General features: G+C 42.8%; 1 protein-coding gene across 1 annotated transcript in view; it reads right to left on the reverse strand.

Annotated features, from left to right (window-relative positions):
- Positions 1-25,072, reverse strand: part of VPS13A (vacuolar protein sorting 13 homolog A) — a 556,982-nt gene that overhangs the window by 333,475 nt on the left and 198,435 nt on the right. The window contains exons 24-29 of the mRNA XM_030193720.1: positions 14,698-14,782; positions 9,522-9,694; positions 4,746-4,902; positions 2,144-2,223; positions 1,757-1,816; positions 1,484-1,652 (exon numbers count right to left, since the gene is read on the reverse strand). Coding sequence (XP_030049580.1) covers positions 1,484-1,652; positions 1,757-1,816; positions 2,144-2,223; positions 4,746-4,902; positions 9,522-9,694; positions 14,698-14,782 — 724 coding nt within the window. The remainder of the gene's footprint in view (positions 1-1,483; positions 1,653-1,756; positions 1,817-2,143; positions 2,224-4,745; positions 4,903-9,521; positions 9,695-14,697; positions 14,783-25,072) is intronic.

A 25,072-nucleotide genomic window follows, 5' to 3' on the forward strand; every position in this document is an offset into this window, starting at 1 on the left:
TAGCTTCCAGTTCTTTTCCATCTCAATGGAATTCCTTTCCTGCCTTTATTTATGCCTTTGTGATTTTAGATTTGTATACAGCCTTGGCCTTTAAGAAACGATGGTATATAAAGTTTTAATTAAACTTCTATCAGCCCCAGACTCTGTCTCATGATGTTCTGTAGGGGTTATTTTTCTGCTCTCACCTTGCTGGTCAGAGGCCTGGTAAGTCTGAGCCATCTTTTACGCAGCTAATATGATTCTACAGCCTATGGCTTGAATATATCAGAAACCATCTTTCTACAAAGAAAAACTACTGCTTGGCATAGCTGTAATGACTTCATACAAGGACACACTGTTTACTGCAAACTAGCCTCCCGTTATCTCTTGGGAAAGCGAGGAAGCGTACCTCACAGACACAGAGTCTCTGGGAGCATCTGTGAACCATGAGGGAGTTTTGCTACCATCAGACTTATGACTAATAAGAGTTTCTTTGCTGTAGTCACAAGGGCTTTCATTGTCATGATCGTGAATTTTGCTGGACAGAAGTACACAGTCTGTGATTGGTCCATATGTGTCACCTGGACCGAGGGGGATGCCAATGTTGGACAGGGAAGAGAAAGAAAGAAGGGAGAAGAGAAGATGATTTGCCTGGTGTATAGATTTCTCTCAGAGGAGCTAGAGAGACTGATCTGCCAAACACCTGTGAACTGGATTCTGTGCTGAGCACTGCACAATACAATTCAAAAGCAGCTCTTTGGTTTTCCATGACCTGAGTAACTGGCCTGAGAGCAGGGACTTTGGACTATTCCTGATCTATCAGAGCTAGCAGGTAATCTGCTGAAGCCTAGAAGAAAAGCCAATTCATCACCCCCTTGGACTCTGAATATACGGGACCTCAAAGGGTGAGCTTGAAGGATTTTTCTTCCTATATCAGGGTATAGTTAATCTGGGTTTGCCTGTGAAGGACTAGTTTGTCCCAGGATCTGTGGTCATTAGTCTAATTCTGCTGCTATTAGTAATCTATTCTCAGGACATATTATAGTTATGTAATTACTCATCTCTATATCTATCTATATATATATATATATATTCATGTATCTACTAGTGTAATAATCATTATTTTGTAGTGCACAAGTATATTTTTGTAACTTGCTTTGCATTTTGCCATATTGTTATTTTTATATCTATAATAAATAATGTGTTTCCATTTTTTGCATTATTCCTTTCATTGGGAGGCAGCCTAACAAGAACCTAAGGGCCACATAAGAGGTACTGTCATATTCCTAGTGAACGAGTCCAGAATAATTGCTATTTAGTAATTTTCTGCCCACCTAAGTATTTCTACAGTTCCAAGCATCCATGTCAGCCCCCAACCCCCTTCTCTCACTTGATTCCAGCATGTTTATGGCAAATAAGCATACTATGTATTTTCTTCCATCCTAAGAAAAATGACTGTAATATAAACTTAAGTTAAAGAAAGTTTGCAGTAAAAGAAACTTACTTATTATTTTCTTATGTTCGTCTTCCTTTTTCTCCTCTTCTTCAGTCTCCTGTACCTGCTCTACTGTAGCTACTGCGTCCTCTGACTTTGGAACAAGATTATTTAAGAAGCTCATGGTACTCAGCAACGCTTCAGTGTGCAAATGGGCATCTAGGGAAGAAAAGTTCACCTACAGACAAAGTTGTAGATTAAATAGGATCAATGTTCAAAAGTCACTCACGAAATCTATAAAAAGGCATGTTAATTTATATAGCAGGTTTTACCAATACTTACCTTTATAAGCTGTTCTACATTCTTATATGTGGTTTTGAATTCTGGGCCATTAACATTAGCCTGTGCAATGTTTAAGAAAAAAAAGTTAGTTTGAACATTTTCTAATATTTATAGAGACATACATTATGTATACGATTAGACGTGCATAAATGGCAGGCACACGTCTAAACGCTATTCTGTTAATTATGCAAGATGGTTTAGTACGAATTCGCAAGCGGGGACCCACAGTATGTTTCAAAGGGAAAAGTACACACATTCCCTTTGAAATAAGATGCAAAAACCAACTGCCAGCATATCACTGTATGATCAATTCAACTTAGTGGTAAATTACGACAACTGAAGATTTTTACATTGTAAATAAATACCTATAAACTATTTAATTCTAACCTTAGTATACTCCAGTGTGAGAAGATCATCAGTAGTGTTATCCAGTGTTGTAAGGATATGAACCGGGTTCTTTTCATCATCTTAGAAGAGAAAACAGAATTATAACTTTTAAAATATCAAGAAAGATATTTCATTTCAAACATAAGTTAGAATCAGCTGAAGCTAGGTTTGGTCATTTGGAGAGCTGTATACAGTTTTCCAACTTTCCCCAGTAAAAATTTAAAAAATGGAGAGCAATACAGACTGTCACACAAGGAATAAGAATTTCTGAAGAAATGAGCAATTCCCCCAAAAAGTACCACCTTAAATTTTAAAATGAGGAGAGTAATTTTGTGTCAGATATCACATTCCTGGCACAAATTTGCTGGTGGAATTTTATCTGGAACTAATAAAAATAGAAATCAGTTAAATAATACCCATGGTAAAGCACTTCTGTTCTCTCATCACTCTACCTGGTAAACACTGCATCTCCAGTGTTGACAGATATCACTCATTGTAGAGTATGGTCACATAAAGCGCTTGTGTAACTAAGGTAAACTGCTCAACTTCACAGATATTTCCCTTAAATTAATGCAGTTTGTGTCATAGCTCAAACTCCTAAATTTCCTTATGCCCCCTCCCCACACACACATCCCACTTTCTCATTTCTCCAGCAATGTACTTCCTGGCTTAGAAGCTGCATGGAAATGACTTCCAGGATCACAAAAGGGAATCTTATAACCACCTAATATAGGGTTGATATTTCAGCCATTATTAAACCTGTGTCCTGAAATCGATAGATTGGGACCAAATATGCATATTTTATTCTGCCTTGTTGGGTAGATTCAGTGCAGGTCTTTATCTGCCATCATTTACTATGTTATTAGCTCCCTTGGGTGGCTGATGTCAATGGTAAAAACACAGGATAGCATGCAGAAAATGTCACTACTTGCATATGCTTTCTGAACACCTGATAACTGAAGATCCAATTTACTACTTTTGTGATTCTTTCATGGTGCAGTATACAAACGTTCAGAATCCGTTACTGAACAGCACTGAAATGGATGGGACTGAATTGATTTTTGACCAGATTTTATGGGACTATTTCTTCAGTCAATAATAACTTATTAAATGCTTCTTTACTCAATCCTCGTCAGTCTATAACAAGCCTCCTAAATTTAAGCACCATAGGAATGAGATGTCAGGTTCAACTGCCTTTTTAGAAAAAACTCAGGACAATTTCACTGAATGCTCTACTTTACGGGTATCTTTTGCATCAGAACTGGAGAAAACTTTGGTTTAGAAACTTACTTTAAAAAGAAAGATTGCTTATTTTGTGGAGGTAAACTGCAATTGTTTCCTGATGTGTCCAGAGCTACTCAATTTAGACAAAGACAGTTTCTTCAACTAAAAGCAAGAGTTTTGGCTTTAGGTGCTTTTTCCCTAAAATTTCCCTGCAAGAGTATTATTACCTTTCCAGATGCGAATTATGTTTTCTTTGAACCAGACCAGCTAAAAAAGCTTTTGATAGATAGGGAGGCTAAATAGTGTAACCATAGGTGGTTAAATGTTTGTTACATCGCCTTATATGTTTGCCAGGCAGATTGTAATGTAGTATTTTTCTTTTCTCTACCTCCCTTGATGTGGGCTATATGGTTTCCTGTAAAGTGCTGATATATACATTTTTTAAAATTTTGAAATAAAAAAAAAACCTCACTCATGCTCTTAAATTTATAGAATGCCATTTATGCATGTAAAAGCCTATTTACGTGCATAAATGGCAGGCGCACATCTAATCGCTATTCTGTTAATTATGCAAGATGGTTTAGCACGAAATCGCAAGCAGGAATAGGCTGGCATGTAAACGCTTGAATTACAGAAAGATGTAAATTATCTGCAGGAGTCTATATATTGCGCCATAATTTCTACGCAGAAATAAATGTATTCTATAACAATGCACGTAACTTAATTGGTTAACTAGCTAATCATCGCTGTCAATTGATGTTAACAAGCAATTATCAGCACTAACTGGCATTAAGATTTGCAAGCAGAACTCGCTAAGCGTATTCTCGTAAATTCTAAGTTGCATATTTGAAAAGGGGGCAGGGAATGGGCATTTCTATAATCTATGCGCTTTGTTATACAATACACCTGCTCTGTGCCTAATTTAGGCATCGGGATTTACGCCAAGTAAAATATGACGTAAATGGCTGTGATTAAATTTGGTTGTGTGGAGAGGCACTCTGTGTATTCTATATACCGTATGGAAATTGAAGCCTATTCCATAAAATTTAGGTGTACTTTCGAGAATATGCCTAGGCATATTTTTCTTTACATGCAGAATTTTCAGGCACATATATAGAATCTAGCCCTATGTGCATAAATGTCACACTTAGGCGCTAACATTTAAGCCACCAACAGACCCCGGTGTAAGTATTAGCGCCTAAATGTAGGTGCATTGATACCAACTTAAGCTAGTATTCTGTAGCAGCAATTATGCGTATAAGTGCAGTTATAGACTAGGCTCACAGCGTGTGTAAAGTGGGCACATAAATTATGGCTCCCAGCTATTTGCCTCCAATGAATTTCAGTTAAAAAAAAAGAGTCATGTGTGTAACCTTACCCATGTACTCTGGACATTTTAAACATATTTCTTTCAAGAAAGCATTTGCAGTCATATCAAATGTTCTTATGTTAAGTTCTGTGCCTAATCCCAGAACCTCTAGTTGCAGTACTGGCAGTTCAGCATCATCCGAGAGGTGACACAACTGAAGTAATACCTAGAAAACAAAATTGGTCATCGGGTCACTTTAATCAGCAGTTCTCATATGTCTACCAGGACAGTCACCTCTTCCATAAAACATTTCTTCCTTTAAAAAGTGTATTTGAAACACCCATTAAGCAAACTGTGGCCTTGATGCAATATGATATGTATTAGAACAGTACACTAAGCTGCAGAGCAGAGCAGTTTTCAAATGAACATGAAGAAAACTTTTCCTGCAGATACAGTACACTAATGGCATGCAAATTACAATGATGTTATAAGGTGTGCGCTGGCACGAAAAAATATAGCACCTACCATTGCAGTTTCCTATATCAGGAGTAAAATATCTCCCTTTTTGTTAGTGCAAAAGCAAAGACTGATGCACGCACTGACAGGAAGACAAATATAAATGTCAGACTCCCTGATCCCTACCTTCAATCTGTAAAAACCTTTCCTGGTGGACCAGTGAACTTCGTCCCATCAACCTCCCCCTCCCCATGCAAAGCACCCTGTGACCAAGCATCCAGAACAGGGATGCCCTTGACCAAAGAGCCTCAATGCTGATGCCAGGAATCCTTCTGGACTACTACTTACCTGGTATGGAGAGGTGTCCAGAAGAATCCCTTCTCCTCCCACCACCATCTTGGAAAATGGCCACATCTGAGCCTAGTGGCGTGTCAGGACATGCCCAATATAAGAGTGACTCCATTATCGAGAAAGAACTCCTGTACTGACTATATTCATCCCTAGTAGTACATCCAGATACATCATTAAGGGTCAGGCATCACCATTTTGGAAGATGGTGGACCTGGAGGGCAGGTGGGTGGGTGATATCAGGGGGTTGCGCCAGGGAAGATTTTATGGGGTCAGGGGTGGAGACCCATTTCAGCCACCAGAGAAACTGCAGAAAAAGGGTCATCCAAGAGAAGTGACACACTCTCTCAGGTGATCCTTTGCTCCTGAGCTGGAGTAAAGATTCAGTGCTACAAATTTAACATGTTTTTCTCTCTTCTTTACATTGGGAGCAATTAAAAATTCACACGTGTTTTGCGGGCCCACTGCATTATCCTTTTACTTTTGATTTTTCCCTGCTAAAACTCTTACTGCATCAGGAGTACAGTTAACACAGGAAAAATAAAAATAGACTGCCACACTAAAGGACTTATTGCTTATTACGTCAAACCCTGGCTTGGTTCATAACCTGTTGATGAAGGACAGATCTGAGATGATTTCTGATAGGGATAGTACAGCAAATCTCCCTATGATGGTATGAGGAAGCGCTATACTGAACTGGTAAGAGAAGCAAATACTTCTTTCATAGCATTTACGAAAAAGATGTTGTGCATGAACTTTCAGTATCTCATGAGCTTTGTCTTCAAATATATGCATCACAACATATGTTTAAATCCTTAACTACTTGGCTTTTAACATTAACTCACGTCATATGAGTGTCCCCAGTTTCACTTCATGAGCCATCTACAAAGCATCTGAGACCAGTTAGTAGGTGCAAAACCCTTGCTTGAACACTTAAGATTTACCATCATTATTTCTTGAGAATGGAAATAATTTTTGTTAACAAAATATCAACTGTATGCCATTAAAGTTTCCTTTAATCCTATATTTAGATGCATTAGAGTAACATTTAATTTTCTTTCCCTTTCCACAGTTGATGTGTCAGACAGGTAGCCCTAGACAGCAGAAGCTAAGAAGCTGCAAAGGAGACAGTGATTCAAGGAAAGCCAAGATGATATTTATCCTTTGGTTGCCAGAGAATTAGACAAACCCACAGAAGCAGTACTTTTGGAGAGCAAAAGAGACACACCCTTGCTGGAGCAGGACTTTAGAGTCAGATGCTGACATCCAAAGACCATCCTCTTAGGAGCTTGTGTGCGTTCATAAATATTTCTGCCCTATCTCTCTATATAAAAGGCAACATCAACGTTCTATGAAGCCTCCAGCCGGAAGTGTGAAGGGGGCGAGATATCCGGTTTCCCTATGAGTGTCTGCCCCGCCCTCTCTGTAACACAGTCAGTGAAGGAACACAGCAGAGCACGAAATCAAATCGCTGGCTCTGTAACAGTGAAGGACTCAGAGGGGGGAGGGGAGAGAGGCCAGAGGGCAGGGACACACACACTCCCACATGCACACAGAAGAAAACATTGCTAGCCCCCGTTTCATTTGCATCAGAAATGGGGCTTTTTTACTAGTAGTACAATAATTGTTATAGCAGTAGTTAATTCCTTTAGGAAACTAGTTTTCAAATAAACAATTTGAATATCTGGACAAAGTGATATATTGGTGCAGTATAATCTAGCAGCTTTCCATCTCTGAACAACTGATCTCAAATCTTAGCAAAGCATGCAAATGAGTTTGTCAGTCACAACCCATTCATCCACAACATATGTACACATCACAATACCCCTGTACAATTTATTACAGTAGACAGCTGATCAACAAACTGATATGAAAAATCAGAATACAACAGATCATGACAGAGACAGTAACTAGGAGGTGATGTGTGGGGAAGCTGGTTAATATACAACTAGCTCAAAATGTTAGTCCTTTACCTTCATAAAACAAAGTGATTCACATTTCTATAGCAAAGCAAAAACACCTCCAATGATCTGAATATGAACTGAATATGAGTGGAGGAGTGGCCTAGTGGTTAGAGTGGTGGACTTTGGTCCTGGGGAACTGGGTTCAATTCCCACTGCAGGCACAGGCAGCTCCTTGTCAGGGCCGTGCTGACCTGGTAAGCGAGGTAAGCATGGCAGGGGGGCGCTTCCGTCGGGGGGGCGCCGCCGCACCATGCTCACCTCGCTCGCCCTCCCTTTTCTTTTTTTTTCTTTTTAAATTTACCTCCGTGGCGGCAGTTCCGGCAGCGCAGCGTCAGGGAAGGAGGCGGCGCTCCCGACGTCTAGCCTTCCCTTCGCTGTGTTCCGCCTTCTTCTGACGTCATGACGTCAGAAGAAGGCGGAACACAGCGAAGGGAAGGCTAGACGTCGGGAGCGCCGCCTCCTTCCCTGACGCTGCGCTGCCGGAACCGCCGCCACGGAGGTAAATTTAAAAAGAAAAAAAAAAAGAAAAGGGATGTTGTGGGGGGAGAGAAGAGGGTGGGCAGCCGCAGTTGAACAATGGGAGTGGGAGGGCAGGGGAGAAACGACTACTACTACTTAGCATGGATGCGAAGGGGGGGGGGGGAGAAGAGGGCGGGCCAGGCTGGGACATGGGAGAGAGAGGAGCATGGATGCGAGGGGGGGGGTCATGGAAGGGACAGAGGGGAATTGCTGGAAAAGGATGAATGGAGGGGGCAGGGGACAGAGGAGCATGGATGGGCATGGATTGAGATGGCAGGGCTCAGGGAGAGAGGGGAATTGCTGGAAAGGGATGAATGGAGGGGGCAGGGGACAGGGGAGCATGGATGGGCATGGATTGGGAGGGCAGGGCTCAGGGAGAGAGGGGAATTGCTGGAAAGGGATGAATGGAGGGGGCAGGGGACAGGGGAGCATGGATGGCATGGATTGGGAGGGCAGGGCTCAGGGAGAGAGGGGAATTGCTGGAAAGGGATGAATGGAGGGGGCAGGGGACAGAGGAGCATGGATGGGCATGGATTGAGATGGCAGGGCTCAGGGAGAGAGGGGAATTGCTGGAAAGGGATGAATGGAGGGGGGAGGGGGCAGGGGACAGAGGAGCATGGATGGGCATGGATTGGGAGGGCAGGGCTCAGGGAGAGAGGGGAATTGCTGGATAGGGATGAATGGAGGGGACAGATGGGCATGGATGGATATGGATTGCAGGGCAGGGCTCAGGGAGAGGGGGGAATTGCTGGATAGGGATGAATGGAGGGGGCAGGTGACAGAGGAGCATGGATGGGCATGGATTGGGAGGGCAGGGCTCAGGGAGAGAGGGGAATTGCTGGAAAGGGATGAATGGAGGGGGCAGGGACAGGGGAGCATGGATGGGCATGGATTGGGAGGGCAGGGCTCAGGGAGAGAGGAGAAATTGCTGGACATAGAGGGGAAGGAAGAGAGATGAAGGAGATGAAATGAGGGAAAAGGAAGAGAGGAGAAAAACTGCACATGGATGAAGAAAATAGGCAGAAGCTGAGGACCAGAAATGAAGAAGAAAGGAGGAAAGGAAAGGAAGCCCTGGAAACGGAGTTAAGAGGACAGATAGCAGCAGAATCAGATACTGGGCCAGCATGATCAGAAAAAGAAAGTCACCAGACAACAAAGGTAGAAAAAAAATCATTTTATTTTCATTTTAGTGTTTGGAATATGTCCACTTTGAGAATTTACATCTGCTATCTTATTTTGCAATGTATAGCAATTTCTTTCTAAGAATATTGCTGACAATTCCTGTCAGTGTGGCAAGTGGTGAGCGATCATTTTCACGGGGGGGGGGGGGGGGGGGGGGCCGCCGCCGTCAACTGATAGTCTGCAGGGGGGGGGGCCCCAACTGATAGGCTGCAGGGGGGCGCCAGAGACCCTAGGCACGGCCCTGCTCCTTGTGACTCTGGGCAAGTCACTTAACCCTCCATTGCCCCAGGTACAAATAAGTACCTAGGCCGCATTGAGCCTGCCATGAGTGGGAAAGTGCGGGGTACATATAAAAAAAACAAAAAACTGTGCTTACTTCAGGAATCTCAAATTTCATTTGAAATTCAGTCATATTCCTCAAAGATTCCTGCTTCTGCAACCTTTTTCTTCTGACACTGCCAGATCTGCTCAGAGAACCACCGGACATCTCAAAGAATGCTTTATCCTCCACAGGACTACTTGGAGCATCATAAAATTCTTCTTCAGATTCTAAACAAACCATATTATTAACAATCACACTATGCAGTTCAAACTGGTGAAAGCACTACAATACTAGAGTTCTATAAAGGAAATTTGTACAGCTGTGAATATTCAGATGTTTATTAACAACAGAAATAAATGATTACCAACCCAATCACAGTAGAATTAGCGATACACTACAAAATGCATTAGAGGGATATTGGCTTTTAAATTTTTTTTACTCTTCCTGCATGGAATTTTGCAGGCTGGGTTGGACAACCTGTTGCTGCTGAACTATTAATACTTTGCTTAACGTTTGAAGCCAAGTGCTAAGGGTTCTTCAGTGCTCAGAGTTGATATGGCTTCCCACAACTGTCCTGGTGACCCCATACCTATCTTAAACAAACCTTAAAGCTATAGATGTTTTTCTGACATTGGCTAGTGTTTTGTATCATCCAACTGCTGCATAAGGAAATATGACAGACTTTCATTCAACTCTGTTCAAGCATATCCATTCAGTGAGAGTGAAAGCTGAATAGATATGCTTAAACAGCGTTAACTGTAGGCCCATGATATTCCCTGGATTAAAGTTTGGACAGCCCGAGGTTAAAAATACTGAAAGCACTTTTGACGTGGCATCCAGAATCTCTGCTCAAGGTATAGCAATGCGCAGACTCTCATTGCTGCAGGTTTATGACCTGGACCATTCGGTCCAGCAGAGGATGGTGGATGCCTCTTGCCGGGGGAATAATCTTTTCGAAGAGAAGGTTGAAGAACTGGCCAAGAACTTGCGACACGCCTTCTGCTGCTTGACCAACTGGCCAAATGGCTTCGTCTGCTACGGAGGGAAAGCATCGACCAAGTCTGACAGCTGTCTCACCAAGTTCCGCAAGTAAACTCTCATGAAGAGCTGGTACGATTGAATACGGGAGATGAGCATACCAGCCTGATACATCTTTCACCAAAAGAGTCCAGGTTTCTAACTTCTCTGCCTAGGGGTGCCAAGGCATAGTCCCTAGTACTCCTGGCTTTTTTTGAGAGCGGCATCCACCACCATGGAGTCATGGGGTAATTGAGACCTCACCAACCTAGGTTCCCCATGGATCCGATATTGGATGTCAATCTACTTAGGGACCACAGGGACAGTCAGAGGGGACGCTCAGTTCCTAATGAGGATTGCCTTGAGTACCTCGTGGAGAGGGGCTGTAACTGCCTCCTTAGGTGGAGAGGTGTAGTCTACGGCCTCAAGCATCTTGGCCCTGGGCTCATCCTCCACTTCTACGGGGAATGGAATGGCCTCAGCAATTTCATGTACGGAGAGGAAGAAAAGGTTCTCTGGTGGACAGTCTCCTCAGGTGGCGGAGAAGGCTCAGAAGGGATCCCATAAGACTCATCGGAGAAGTACCTGGGATCCTCTTCTGATTCCCATGAGTGTTCCTCCTCGGTATCTGACCGCACTTCCTTTAGGGATGTCCGAGACTGGGCCCACCTTGACATCGAGGACCCATGCCCTCGAGAACTGTGTCGAGAAGCCAGTTCCCGTCTCGACTCAGGCAAAGCTTCCTCTACTGACGTCAAAGGGGTGCCGGCCTGGATGGCAGTCGACACCGGGGCTGCAAGTGGCGCCAGTGTCGGAGGCCACACCATGGGCCGAGGGCCAGGCAGAGCCGCAGCAGAAGACATGGCAGGCACAGGCACCCCCAATGCCGATGAACACCGCTGCATCAATCTCTCCAAAAGCCCTGGGAGCAAGGCTCGGATATGCTCATTGAGAGCCACCATCGGTAAAGACTGAGGGGCCGGTTGGAGCTCAAGTTGCCGAATCCCCTGGGGTGTGGGAGAAGTACGCATCGGCACCTCTTGAATGGAGGGGGAGTGATCCACCCTGCATTGACGTTTTTTGGGTGCCAAGTCCCTTGGCTTCCCGGAGCTCCAGGCACTGTGTGTCGAAGGTGATTGGTGATGGTGCTTCTTGGTCTTCGCCCAATGCACCTCAAATCCTCACATTACCTCGGGGTCGGGTCCAATGATGGACAGTCCCAGGGGGCCTGCATAGCAGGAGGCATCAAGGCAGGTGGAGACCCACTCGATGCCTCACTGCTCCTGGTTAGGGTGGTGGACTTTGGTCCTGGGGAACTGAGGAACTGAGTTCGATTCCCACTTCAGGCACAGGCAGCTCCTTGCAACTCTGGGCAAGTCACTTAACCCTCCATTGCCCCAGGTACAAATAAGTACCTGTATACAATATGTAAGCTGCATTGAGCCTGCCATGAGTGGGAAAGCGCGGGGTACAAATGTAACAAAAAAAAATGTCCTGCGGTCTCGAATCAGTCACTCCTTCCTTGATTCCCGATGTCGATGCTGCCAACCTCGGTGTCTATGCCAACGTCGAAGAACTGAACTGCATTGAGCTTCTCGGGAAATTTGAGTCCTTGTCTTCATACGAAGACAAACAACACAATTTGCAGGGCTATGGTTGGGCCTGAGGCACTGAATACACCAAGAATGTGTATCAGTACCCGAGATGGTCCGGTTACATCGGGTATAGCGTTTGAAGCCACTGGGAGTCTTCGATGATATGGAAGGGAAAATGGCTTTGACAAAATCAAGTCGTGATTGTGCCTGAAAATGAAAAAAGGCACAAAAAAGAAGGGACCCATCCGAGTAGGCCTAAAAGTGGCCCGCGCCAAAAAAGAAAAGAAATGTAAACGCGGGCCAAAACTAAACACTATAAAGGATTAAAAAAAAATAAAATAAAACTAATGAAACAAAGAAAGAGAGCGGGAAAAAATAATACCACCGAAAAGCACAACAGAAGCTCTTTCCCGGATGTGTGAGGAGCAACAAAATACTTCCACTACTCACACAAAGGAAAAAAGAACTGAGAGGCACAGTCATGCTGCGAGCAGGAAAGCACTTTGCACATGTGCATTGGAGCACTGCTCATGCTCCAGAAAGCTCTCACAAAATTTTTTGCTTGGTATTGGGCCGACCCGGGCTCGTCTACCCGCTTGTGAGAATGTAAGCCTGCTTGTCCTCGGAGAATTTTGGTTACAACCTTGATTTGGGAAACTTGAATAATATAGAACCTGAATTCCACTAGATATAGTACTAAGTGAATGGCAGATTTTTAAATGCGACCCGCTGAGCAAAAAGGTACCAAAAATGAGGTATGTGGCTTATTTATACCACAAGACAGAAGGGATATTAACTGCATAATCCTGCAAAATTTCAGCCTCGGGTATGGACTAATTGAGCACTTTTCCAAAACCCACTCAGAGCCTGATGCACAGAACTCCAGCGCTGTTCCTTACAGCGTCGGAAAAACACTGGGTCATTAATGAGTTTGAATTACCGACCGATGCTCAACACTAACAGAATGCAAATTATATACATGCTGTTAGTTTTGAGCATTGGTCAGTAAAAAGGTCCAAGCAATTCTGGAACATGCCCACAAGAGCTATGTGGTAGGCACAGCTCTTGTGGGCATATTCAAGGATGATAATATCCCTCCCAACTCCCCCCCCCCACCAAACCTTTAAAACTCCTGGTGGTCCAGTGGACCCCCCCAAAACCTTTAAAACCTGCCTGATGGTCCAGTAGACCTCCTCTTGAGTCCACCCCCTTCCCCTCACCTTGAAAAAGTTGGATGCAAGAGGGCAGGAGCAATGCATACTCCCTCCTGCCTCTGGGCCCATCCTTCTCAAAATGGCAGTGCCCAGTTCCTGCCCAGTGCATCCTTGGTGGTGGGTGGAAGGGCCAGGAGGGGATCTGCTGGACCAACCGGGAGGTTTTAAAAGGTTTTGTTTGTTTGTTGTTTGTTTGTTTTTTTTTTGGGGGGGGGGGGGGGGGGGAATCGAGGTCTGCTACACTACCAGGGACTTTTAAGGTTGAGACTGGCTACAAGCAGTCTAAAGCAAATGTTGCAAGCACAGTAAGCTTTGTGCATTGGGCCCGCAGTCCATCAACAGCAGTTTTAAGAAAAAGTAGGTAGAAGCGTTTGGACTGAGTGAGTTTTGCATAGAGTATTCAATAGAGTCATTAAAATGCCATAGATTTAGTAAGTTTTGGCACAGGCATAAGCTACAGTAAAGGAATCTTGCCTTGATGAATAAAATTAATCGCATGTCAAAACTAACAAAAAAATACACTGAGTTTTGGAAAAACTCTTCAATTACGTCTTTAAAAAAATGAGAAACATTTATCAATAAGTGTTTTATAAATTGGCCTTCAGATTTATTTTATATAAAAAGGTATATAGGTTTCTTTTTTCACCCATTTTAAATCTTTTTTGTCCTTTCTAAAACAGGCACAGCATAGGTATCTTAATAACCCTAAGCACCCTGTTATATACACACAATCAAGTCAAAACCCACACAAGAAACTGTATTTTCTTGATATGCTCACTTAATATAATGTTCAGCAAAACTGTAGGTACTACACAACTATATTTCAGATCAGACTGCAGCACCTCCCTTCAATTAGTTTGCAAACACAACCTAAACACAAGACTCTGTAAACAGTGATTTCTTAAGGAGCAGAGAATGACACGGGGACGGGGAACCACAGTAACCGCGGGGATGGGGACGGGGCAGGGACAGATCCCACGGGGACAAACTTTGTCCCGTGTCATTTTCTAGTTGGAAGGGTAGAGGGTGGCTGGAAGGGTAGAGGGTGGCGGTGGGAAGAAGGGTTATTATAGCTGTTCATTGTTATTGTTGTTTTCTATTTGTAATTTATACACAACAGTTGCACAACATATTGTTCCTTTTTATACTTTAATAAAAAGATTTAAATATAAAATCATAAATGTTCAAAGGCTTCTGTAGACGAAGACAGAGCCCACGGGGACGGAGACAGGGCCTGCGGGGATGGGACCTGCGGGGATGGGGATGGAGACAGAACCTGCGGGGACGGGGCGGGGACAAACTTTGTCCCCGTGTCATTCTCTATTAAGGAGACAACACTAAAGCAACGTTAATACTCATTTATTTATTTATTTTTTAAAAAAGCATGTTTTAAAAAAATATTACCAGACTCTATAAAAGTTTGAAGTTCCAAGAGGGGAGGTCGTCTGTGTGAAGTTTGAGGTGTGGTAAGAGGAGGAGATTTTGACATCTGAAATTAGCAAAGTTAATAAATCTTAATATTTGAGGAGATAAAAAGAAACTAACAGCTCTACAGACACGTCACCTTTGTAAGTATGTAAAAAAAAGTATGTTAGCTATTTGGTCTTCATTTCTTTCTCACTTCTATGTCCCTAACTTTAGCCCCACATAAAAGTAATGTGAGTGAGAAGAACAATCTACTACTCTGTAAGCAAATACTAAACTGAACCTTTCCTTTCTGATGAAACGAATTGTCACAATACACTATATTGTAATCACCCATATTATACCACCTTTTTTTAAGCTTACACATTATAGAATGCGTATCACATTTATTCATATTAAAATAGCACCTCTGGAACATCACAAGAACTTCACACCCTTTTCCAACCTTGTACATATTTCCAATCCTTTAACTGGAAAAACAATCTATCCCGATACATTAGCTACAGTACAACAAATTTGCAAATCATACATCCGTGCCATGATTTAATGCTGAAGTGTACAAACTCCTGCATTATATATGAACTATCACGGCTCAATTCTCTCAACATCCACTATGAAAAATGGACCTAAAGATGCTATCACACTGCACCCATAAGCACAGTTTGACTCTCCACACATGATGTAGTATCCATCTCCCTCCTTCTTGCATAAAAAGCCTTAACATTATAACATTAGATATATATATATATATATATATAGATTAGCTTTGGTCCTCTCTCATTCCACGCTTAGTTTGCGGAACACCAACTTAATACAGAGGTGTAATTTTCCCAGAATGATCGATCTTTGCAGGGTCTCTGCTTTAAAGATAACATTTTTAACCAAGTGAGCACAAATAGTATTTCACACAAAGTTTATCATATGAAATTTTAGGTCAATTTAGTGTGTTACAGAATGAATCAACACAAACAACCACCAAGGTGGAGAAATAGGATCTAGGATCTGCTACAAACAGGACAAAGTCAGGAAAAGGGAGTAGCATGATCAACAGGGCTCTTAAAAATCCCAGGAGAAGAAATGATGAAGTAAAAGTCTTTAATCGATACTAAAATAGGACTCAATTGTGTATCAGTATCGTTAGTCTTTCTAAAGGTATGTTATAAATCTCATTATTTCCACCACAAATATTTTTCTTCATTTATCCATGATGTCATTTGTAATTTTGTATTCCATACATCTTTTTCAGACTCGATCCTGTGTTATTCCCTTTTTTTGTACATTTTTGATGTTTTTCACCACTCACAGGTTAGTTTTCATCTTCTCTCTTTTTTTAGAACTGCAAAGAAATATACTTCACCATTTGTCACATTGCTTTACCGCTGTAGGCTCATTTATTTAGTCTTGTTCAAATATTTATACTATTTATACTATGCGCGGAGGAGTAGCCTAATGGTTAGTGCAGTGGACTTTGATCCTGGGGAACTGAGTTCGATTCCCACTGCAGCTCCTTGTGACTCTGGGTAAGTCACCTAACCCTCCATTGCCCCTGGTACAAATAAGTACCTGAATATACTATGTAAACCGCTTTGAATGTAGTTGCAAAAACCACAGAAAGGCGGTATATCAAGTCCCATTTCCCTTCCCTTTATATATGGGTACATATTCATGTAACATTCTCTACACATGTTTTTATCTTACAGCTTTTATTTTTATCCTCCATATCTCATGTGATTATACTCATTGTTATTTTATGTGATTGTGTTTATTCTTTTTATTTGTTGTTTTAGATTCCTGATGCAGGCACTTTGCCGAAAAACAGTGCCATGTCGAGTCCTATTTTAGTACTAATTACATTTGGAAGGACAAAATATGAAAGCGCAAAACCCCTAAGAGAGAAATTACACTGACTCCCACTTAAAGAACGGATCGCGTTCAAAATCTGCACGATTGTTCATAAAATCATTCACGGAGATGCCCGTCTTACATGCTTGACCTCGTGGACCTCCCACCCAGAAATGCCAAAAGATCTGCCACCACTTTCCTTAATCTACATTTCCCCAGCTGCAAAGGATTAAAATACAAACTAACACATGCATCCAACTTTTCCTACACGAGCACGCAGATGTGGAACGCTCTACCAAATCACTTGAAAACAATAACGACATAACAAACTTTCGCAAATCATTGAAAACCTATTTCTTCACCAAAGCCTACCACGAGAATCCATAACTAACTACAACACATCCCCACTCCTTCCTTACTGTGACCATCTTTTTTCGGTAACTGCGTGATTAGATTGAACTGTTAGCCACGTTATTATTGATATCTTTGTAACATCAAATGTATCTCTGTACCTTGAAATGGTGATGTCATGACAGGTTTTGTAGCCACATTGAGCCTGCAAATAGGTGGGAAAATGTGGGATACAAGTGCAATAAATAAATAAATACATAAATAAATTAAAGACTTTTACTTCATCATTACGTCTCCTGGGATTTTTTGGAAGAGTCCTGTTGATCACGCTACTCCCTTTTCCAGAATGAATCAAGACAGCACTTTTGCAGTATTCATCTGACATTGTGGTTCCTTGGTATTTCATTTCCCGTTTCCTGGAGTCATTGGTCCATTTCCCACTCTCTTTTTTCTGTACTGTTATTTTTACGTGGGAGTTTGTGTTCATCCACTTAGGTGGATTACTCTCTCTTTCATTGTGGGGACTAAACACAATAACCAGGCCTCAGCAGAGGACCGGCAAAGAGTGAGAAGTACAAATAAGACAATAATGGGGTATATTTAGCTCTCTGGGGTTGGATCACACACTTCCTACTCACGCAATCCAAATTCAGAATAGTCCAAATTATAAAACTAAGAGCAAAGGACACAAGGCTCAAGTGTTATTATAAGAAATAGAAGAGCTGTTTTATTAGATGGTAATGGCAGCAAGTAGAAAATGTAATCAGAGACAAGGCATTTATGCAGAATCACCCAAAAATGATGGTAAAGCATTAGGTTTTAAGCACCTGTCAAGGGGGAGTAAAGATAATACACACTAGCCTCTAATCCTGAAATTTAGAGGATACCCGACACCCAGGCACTACTCAGCACTAAGGAAAAGCAGTTCAACCTGACAAATGATATCACTCTTGAACGCTGGATTCATAGGTGGTCAGGGACTGTAGATAGAGACTCACGATCAGGCAAGGCAGCATGCAGAAACTCAGGATGGTCAGCAGGTGAGCTCTTACCAGCCAGGCAAGAGCATACAGGTAAGTGATGCCACATATTAACAAGCCTTCATCATGTGGCCAGCTTGGAGCAAGCTGATAGCAGTTCTCGTGTGAACTGCAAACAGCAAGCTGGTAACAGCTTCAGGATAGGGGTGCTTATACCCTTTTCCTCTGGTTTCGGTGCCATGCTGACTAGCACAACAAAATCTGGTGGTTTCCAGCATTATTGGCTTTAGAGGCCCAAGGACCCGGCTCTTGAAGATGTAGATGTTTTCTTCTTGTCCATGAAGGTCCCCAGCACAATAAACAAAAGTTGATGTGAACAGTTGTTTTGCCTCTGTTAGCCTTGATGTGTCAGCAATGTACTTGAGACCTATTTCAGGATAAAGCCTCTGCATGAGAGCTGCCACGGCCTAAGTCTGTGGAAAGTCAGGTTTGTAATGTAGAAAAGTGCTTCACTGTAGTGCCATATGCAGGGCCTGTTTTGTCCCTACACCATGAAACTAACAAAGGAGTGTGTCAGGTAGACTTTGAATTACAAAATACATTGTTCTCAGCTGTTTTCCATTTGCAATAAAATTTAAAACTGTTTTCAAATGCACTGTGGGGAAATTACAGACTTAGCTCAGATTAGGTTTACATTAGGGGCAAAATGTTTAAAAATTCTTCAGAACCAACCTGATGAGTTAATAAGACACAGCTGCTTACTTGTAGTAGAGGTTTCTCCTAGGACAGCAGGATAAATATTCACAAATATGGATGACATCTGACGAAGCTTGTGCAGAAAACATTTCTCCAGCATTTTCCCAGAACTTTTGACAATGCCACGCATGCGTGCTTGTTTCTGCTGGCTGCTTTTACACAGGACCCCCTCAGATCACTGCAAGCTTTCAGAATGCAAATCATTGGGGAGGAGGTCGAGTTGTGAGGATTCCTATCCAGCTATCCTCGAAGAACACCTGCTACAGGTAACTGTGCTTTCTCCAATAACAAGCAGGACAGATGAACCCTCACATATTGGACTCCCTAACTACAGGCAGCCTTCAATTCTGGTCACCACACTTCAAAAAAGATATAGTGGAATTAGAAAAGGTACAGAGAAGGGCGACGAAAATTATAAAGGGGATGGGACGACTTCCCTATGAGGATAGGCTAAAGGGGCTAGGGCTCTTCAGCTTGGAGAAAAGACAGCTAAGGGGAGATATGATAGAGATCTATAAAATAATGAGTGGAGTAGAACAGGTGGAAGTGAATCGCTTGTTTACTCTTTCCAAAACTACGAGGACTAGGGGGCATGCAATGAAGCTACAAAGTAGTAAATTTAAAACGAATCGGAGAAAATATTTCTTCACTCAACGTGTAATTAAACTCTGGAATTCGTTGCCAGAGAATGTAGTAAAAGCAGTTAGCTTAGCAGTGTTTAAAAAAAGTTTGGATGGCTTCCTAAAGGAAAAGTCCATAGACCATTATTAAAATGGACTTGGGAAAAGAAAATCCACTGCTTATTTCTAGAAATAAAATATATTGTACTGTTTTGGGATCTTGCCAGGTACTTGTGACCTGGATTGGCCACTGTTGGAAACAGGATGCTGGGCTTGATAGACCTTTGATCTGTCCCAGTATGGCAATACTTATGTACTTCAACAGAAAAAGGGAAGAGCAAAACAGAGGTTCTGCAACAAGCAAACAGCAGTACTCTTTTTGGTGGCAACAAGCCTTATTATATTGGTTTTACTTTTTCTTCTTCTTTTTTTTTTTTTTAAGAAGGCAGTCTGGAACTGAAATAAATGTGCCTGGGGGAATGAAGGACTATCTGGCCAAACCTACTATTGCATCAGGAGTCCTGTTCTAGACAGTAGCAAGAGGTTGCATCCCTACTAATTTCTTCAATGGAGGCTGATCTTAGGTGGGCTACCTACACTGCCATAGCTCTGATCTTACAAGCTGTGACATGACCTTCTAGATGTAGACCTGCCTGGGAATAAGTGAAGGAAATGCAGTCTGCTAGCCAACTAAAGTGTGTTTTTGCCAACAGCAGCCCCCTTTCTTTTAGGGTCAAAAGAAACAAAAAGTTGGACATTCTATGGGCTATAGCTTGCTTCAGAAAGACGACCAAGGATTTCTTGCAGTCCAAGTATGCAGAGTGCTTTCACCTTTGAGGGCATGAAGTTTGGGTGGGGGGGGGGAAGAACAGCAGGACTATTGACTGGTTCAGACAGAATCTGACACTACTCTGAGAAGGTACTCTTCATGGGTGCTAGATATTATTGAAAAACTTAGAATAAGGTGGATCAGTTAACTACAGCCTGGAGCTCACTCTGCAAGTTAAAGTGACCACCTCTGAAAAATAGACTTGCCAGATCAGGCACTTCAGATTGCAGGTGGTTGAAATGGAGCTTTCATTAGTTGGGTAAGAACACTGAGCTCTACACCAAAAAGGTTTCACAGAAAGTACAAAAATTATGAAAAATTGATAATCAAAATTTAATAGAAAAAAATTTAGCACATTAAAAAAAATTCTGTTGTTAAATTTCCATTATCAATTTTTAATCTCGTTGCACTTTCTGTGAACTTTTTTGGTGTAGTAAGAACATTGAGCTCCATGACATTGTGGGGGATTAGTTGGAGGCTTCAACAGAAGCAAGCCCTACATAAATTGAACTAAAGGCTGTACAGAGATGGGTTTACGTTCTACTTGATAAACTCTAAATTGTATTTTTTTTTCTTTTGTCTATATAATTTGTTTTTATTATTAGATTTTTATATTACATAAACCACTCTGATTTTATGGAAGGGCAGTATATTAAACGCTTTAATAAACAAACACTACAGAGTTGGTCTTTAGACCTGGTTCAGATGCAAGGTATTAAACCAGTTTTTGTGTGGGGACAGGAAAATGGATCTAGGGCCTTAGGATGGCAAACCTCTTCCATTTAAAACTGTATCCTCTTCATTCAAATATCAAGCCCAGTTTTGGAGCTCTTACACATTGGGTCTTATATGATATATGGAAATATTTGTATCCCACCACTAGGGATTTCACAATTTCCACTCACATATTGACTATTGGTTTGGGGACTCATCTATATTATGTAGAGTTCATAGTACTCAGATCCAAACACGAACAAGGTCACATCATGACCCCATACACTATTGGTTTTAACTACGAGTGGATGAGTAGCCTAATGGTTAGTGCAGTGGGCTTTGATCCTGGCAACCAAGGTTCAATTCCCACAGCAGCTCCTTGACCTTGGGTAAGTCATTTAACCCTTCATTGCCTCAGGTATAAAAACTTAGATTGTGAGCCCTAAAGGGACAGAGAAGGTACCTGCATAAAATGTGTATAGCGCTGTGTACATCTAGTAGTGCTACAGAAATGATGTAAGTAAGTAGTAAGACCCCTGGATTCAGGAGGAATCCACTACTGGCACTTAGATAACATTATTTTGCAGGATTCTGATAATGTCACCCAACTAGAGAAAGATCTATTAGAATATATTCAGCTGAATGACACTGAAGAGGTATTCTCAGAGATCCTATGGAAAGGGCTTAAGGAGGTGGATGCATTGAAAGATAATTGCCTTGAAGGCCCATCAACAGAAAACCTGCTTAGCAAGGGAGGGGCAGTTACAGGACCAAACTGAGAGCTTAGACCAGCAACTGAAGAAGGGCCCAAAATTCCCAATCTTGGAGGAGTGACTTCATAGGATTGAGATTAGAGCTCCATGATGTTCATTAGTAGAGATTTCTGAAAACTTGCAGAGTGTGTGACAAATCCATTTTGAATTTGGAAATAAGGCAAGTCGCCTCTTAACTAATGTTAAAGATGGAGTGCCGTAATCATATCTATTCAATTCAAAATGAGAAAAGGCACCCACGCACCACCACCAAAGATATACACAATATATTTATAGATTAATACACTTGTTTGTATCGACCAGACATAATCACCTACAGATGCAGTTATTTGTCATTATCTTGATAAAGTAGTGCTGCCTTCTATCCCTGAGACTGAGCTAGAGGCCCTATCTAAACATATTGCCATAGATGAGATTCAGTGGGCCTTCCCAATGGAAAGGATCCAGGCCCTTACAGATTTACAAATAGGTTCTATAAATGTTACAGCAAGTATTTAGCACCATTGTTTCCCAGGGTCTCAATGAACTACCATACTCTTGTGCTTAGTGCAATTACAATCTTGCTGAACCCTGGGAAGAATCCATTGACCTGCAGTTCCTATAGTCCAATTTCACTTCTTGTGTCAATTATAAAATCTTTACAAAAATTTTAGCATGGCGTCTGCAGCACCTTTAGCCTTCTATTAAGGAGGACCAAGCAGGCTTTACAACAGGGAGGCAAACGTATGATAATATTCGTAGAACCCTTCACCTGTTACACCAGACTACTGACAAGGGTATTCCCATGCTTTTGATCTCCCTCAATGCAGAAAAAGCATTCAAACAGGAAAATTGGCAGTTTATGATCTTGGTGTTGGAACGGGTGGGAATTTCTGGGAATTATTTATGTTGATTACAGTTAATATACATGTCTAATGTTGATTACAGTTAATAATAGCATGTCTAAAAGTAAATAGCACCCATACAGCTCCATTTGCATTACATCGGGGCACAAGATAAGGCTGTGTCTTATCTCCACTTTTTGCTACCACCACTGAGCTTCTGACACAGCTTCTTAGGACCCATAGAGGGGTATAATCGAACAGAAACACCTATCTCCATGGGCATATATCTCCGAGAACGGGTCCGTGAAGGGGCAAGGCTGAACCAAATTTTCGAAAAAAATGGACGTTTTTGAGCTGGGCGTTTGGTTTTTTTTAGCGATAATGGAAACTAAAAACGCCCAGCTCAAAAACGTCCTAATCCAAGCCATTTGGTCGTGGGAGGGGCCAGGATTCGTAGTACACTGCCCCCCCCCCGATATACCAGGACACCAACTGGGCACCCTAGGTCAGTGCGGTGGACTTCAGAAAAAGCTCCCACATGCATAGCTCCCTTACCACGGGTGCTGAGCTCCCAACCCCCCTCCCCCAAAACCCACTACCCACAAATGTACAACACTACCATAGCTCTTAGGGGTGAAGGGGGCACCTACATGTGGGTACAGTGGGTTTTGGAGGCCTCCCATTTACCAGCACAAGTGTTACAGGTGGGGGGGGGATGGGCCTGGGGCCACCTGGCTGAAGTGCACTGCGGTACCCACTAAAAGTGCTCCAGGGACCTGCATACACGCAGGCCTCTAGGACTGGTTGCTGTTATATAACATTGGCACACCAGTTGACACCTGAAGACTAATCTCTCCGAAAACGTCCTTTATTGGAATAACCGCCTTTACTCACAGTTAACTGCAGATCAGAGGTTGTGCCCCACTGGCAATGAGTCTCCCTGATACTGAGATTAGCAGTAGGTCAGAGCTGGCAGAATGCTGTACAATGCCCTCTTTCAGCCACATTCAAAGGAAGAACTAAGTTGTCTAGCATCGCTAACACAGGAAAGGGAACTAAAACTGGCTTACAAAAATGGCCACTACCACATGGACTACAACAGGAAACACAACAGGGCACACTCTGACCCAGTAGGCAGGAGGAAAAGCACCATGGGAGAAGAGCCTACCAACTACCAACATCGTGAGACTGTAACACAAGCTAATGAAATCACGGAGCCCAACACCCTACACCCACCACAATGCAATGCTGATGTGACCCTGTAGTGCACCCGAGAGCCACATCTGACCCAGGGAAAGGCTGTGACAGGATCGAACATATTCTGCTGTCATGGAGGTGAGTACGGCATTTGAGGCTGGCATAGAGGCTGGAAAAAAGTTTGTAAAGTGGGGGTTTTTTTGGTGGGAGGGGGTTAGTGACCACTGGGGGAGTCCCGGGAGGTCATCCCCGATACCCTCCAGTGGTCATCTGGGCAGTTGGAGCACTTTTTTGGGACTTGTTCGTGAAAAAAAAGGGTCCAAAAAAAGTGACCCAAAATCGCGGTAAAAACGCCTTTTTTTTTTTTCGATGATCAGCTAAAGACGCCCATCTCTCCTTTGCTGATAACCACGCCCCGGTTCCGCCTCCACCACGCCTCCGACACGCCCCCACCAACTTTATTCGTTTCCGCGACGGAGTGCAGTTGGAAATGCCCAAAATCAACTTTCGATTATACCGATTTGGGCGCCTTTGCGAGAAAAACGCCCATCTCCCGATTTGGGTCGAAATATAGGCGTTTTTCTTTTTCGATTATAAGCTGGATAAAGGGGCATAATCGAACGCAAACGACCATGTGTAAGAACGTCCATCTCCGAGAACGGGTCCGTGAAGGGGTGGGCCGAATCGTAGTTTCGAAAAAGATGGACGTTTACCTTTTGTTTCGAACGTACGGTTTTGTGCCAGGATTCGTAGTGCACTGGTCCCCCTCACATGCCAGGACACCAACCGGGGCACCCTAGGGGGCACTTTGAAAAAATAGGAAAAAACATTAAATTACCTCCCAGGTGCATAGCTCCTTTACCTTGGGTGCTGAGACCCCCAAATCCCCCCCAAAACCCACTCCCCACAACTCAACACCATTACCATAGCACTTAATGGTGAAGGGGGGCACCTACATGTGGGTACAGTGGGTTTGGGGGGGGGGGGTTAGAGGGCTCCCATTTACCGCCACAAGTGGTACAGGTAGGAGGGGATGGGCCTGGGTCTGCCTGCCTGAAGTACACTGCATTACCCACTAAAACTGCTCCAGGGCCAGGACTTGTTGCTGCTGTATAACCTTGGCACACCAGTTCACACCGTAAGACTAATCTCGCTGAAAACGTCCTTTATTTCAATAACCGCGTTTACTCACAGTTAACTGCAGATCAGAGGTTGTGCCCCACTGGCAACGAGTCTCCCTGGTACTAAGATTAGCAGTAGCTCAGAGCTGGCAGAATGGTGTACAATGCCCTCGTTCAGCAACATTCAAGGTAACTAAGTTCTGTAACGTGGCTAACACACAAAAGGGATCTAAAACGGACTTACAAACATGGCCACTACCTCGTGGACTACCGGAAACAAAACAGGGCACATTCTGACCCAGTAAGCAGAGGGAAAAGCACCATGGGAGAAGAGCCTACCAACTACC

Source organism: Microcaecilia unicolor, chromosome 2, assembly GCF_901765095.1.
Source record: "Microcaecilia unicolor chromosome 2, aMicUni1.1, whole genome shotgun sequence".
Taxonomy (NCBI): domain Eukaryota; kingdom Metazoa; phylum Chordata; class Amphibia; order Gymnophiona; family Siphonopidae; genus Microcaecilia; species Microcaecilia unicolor.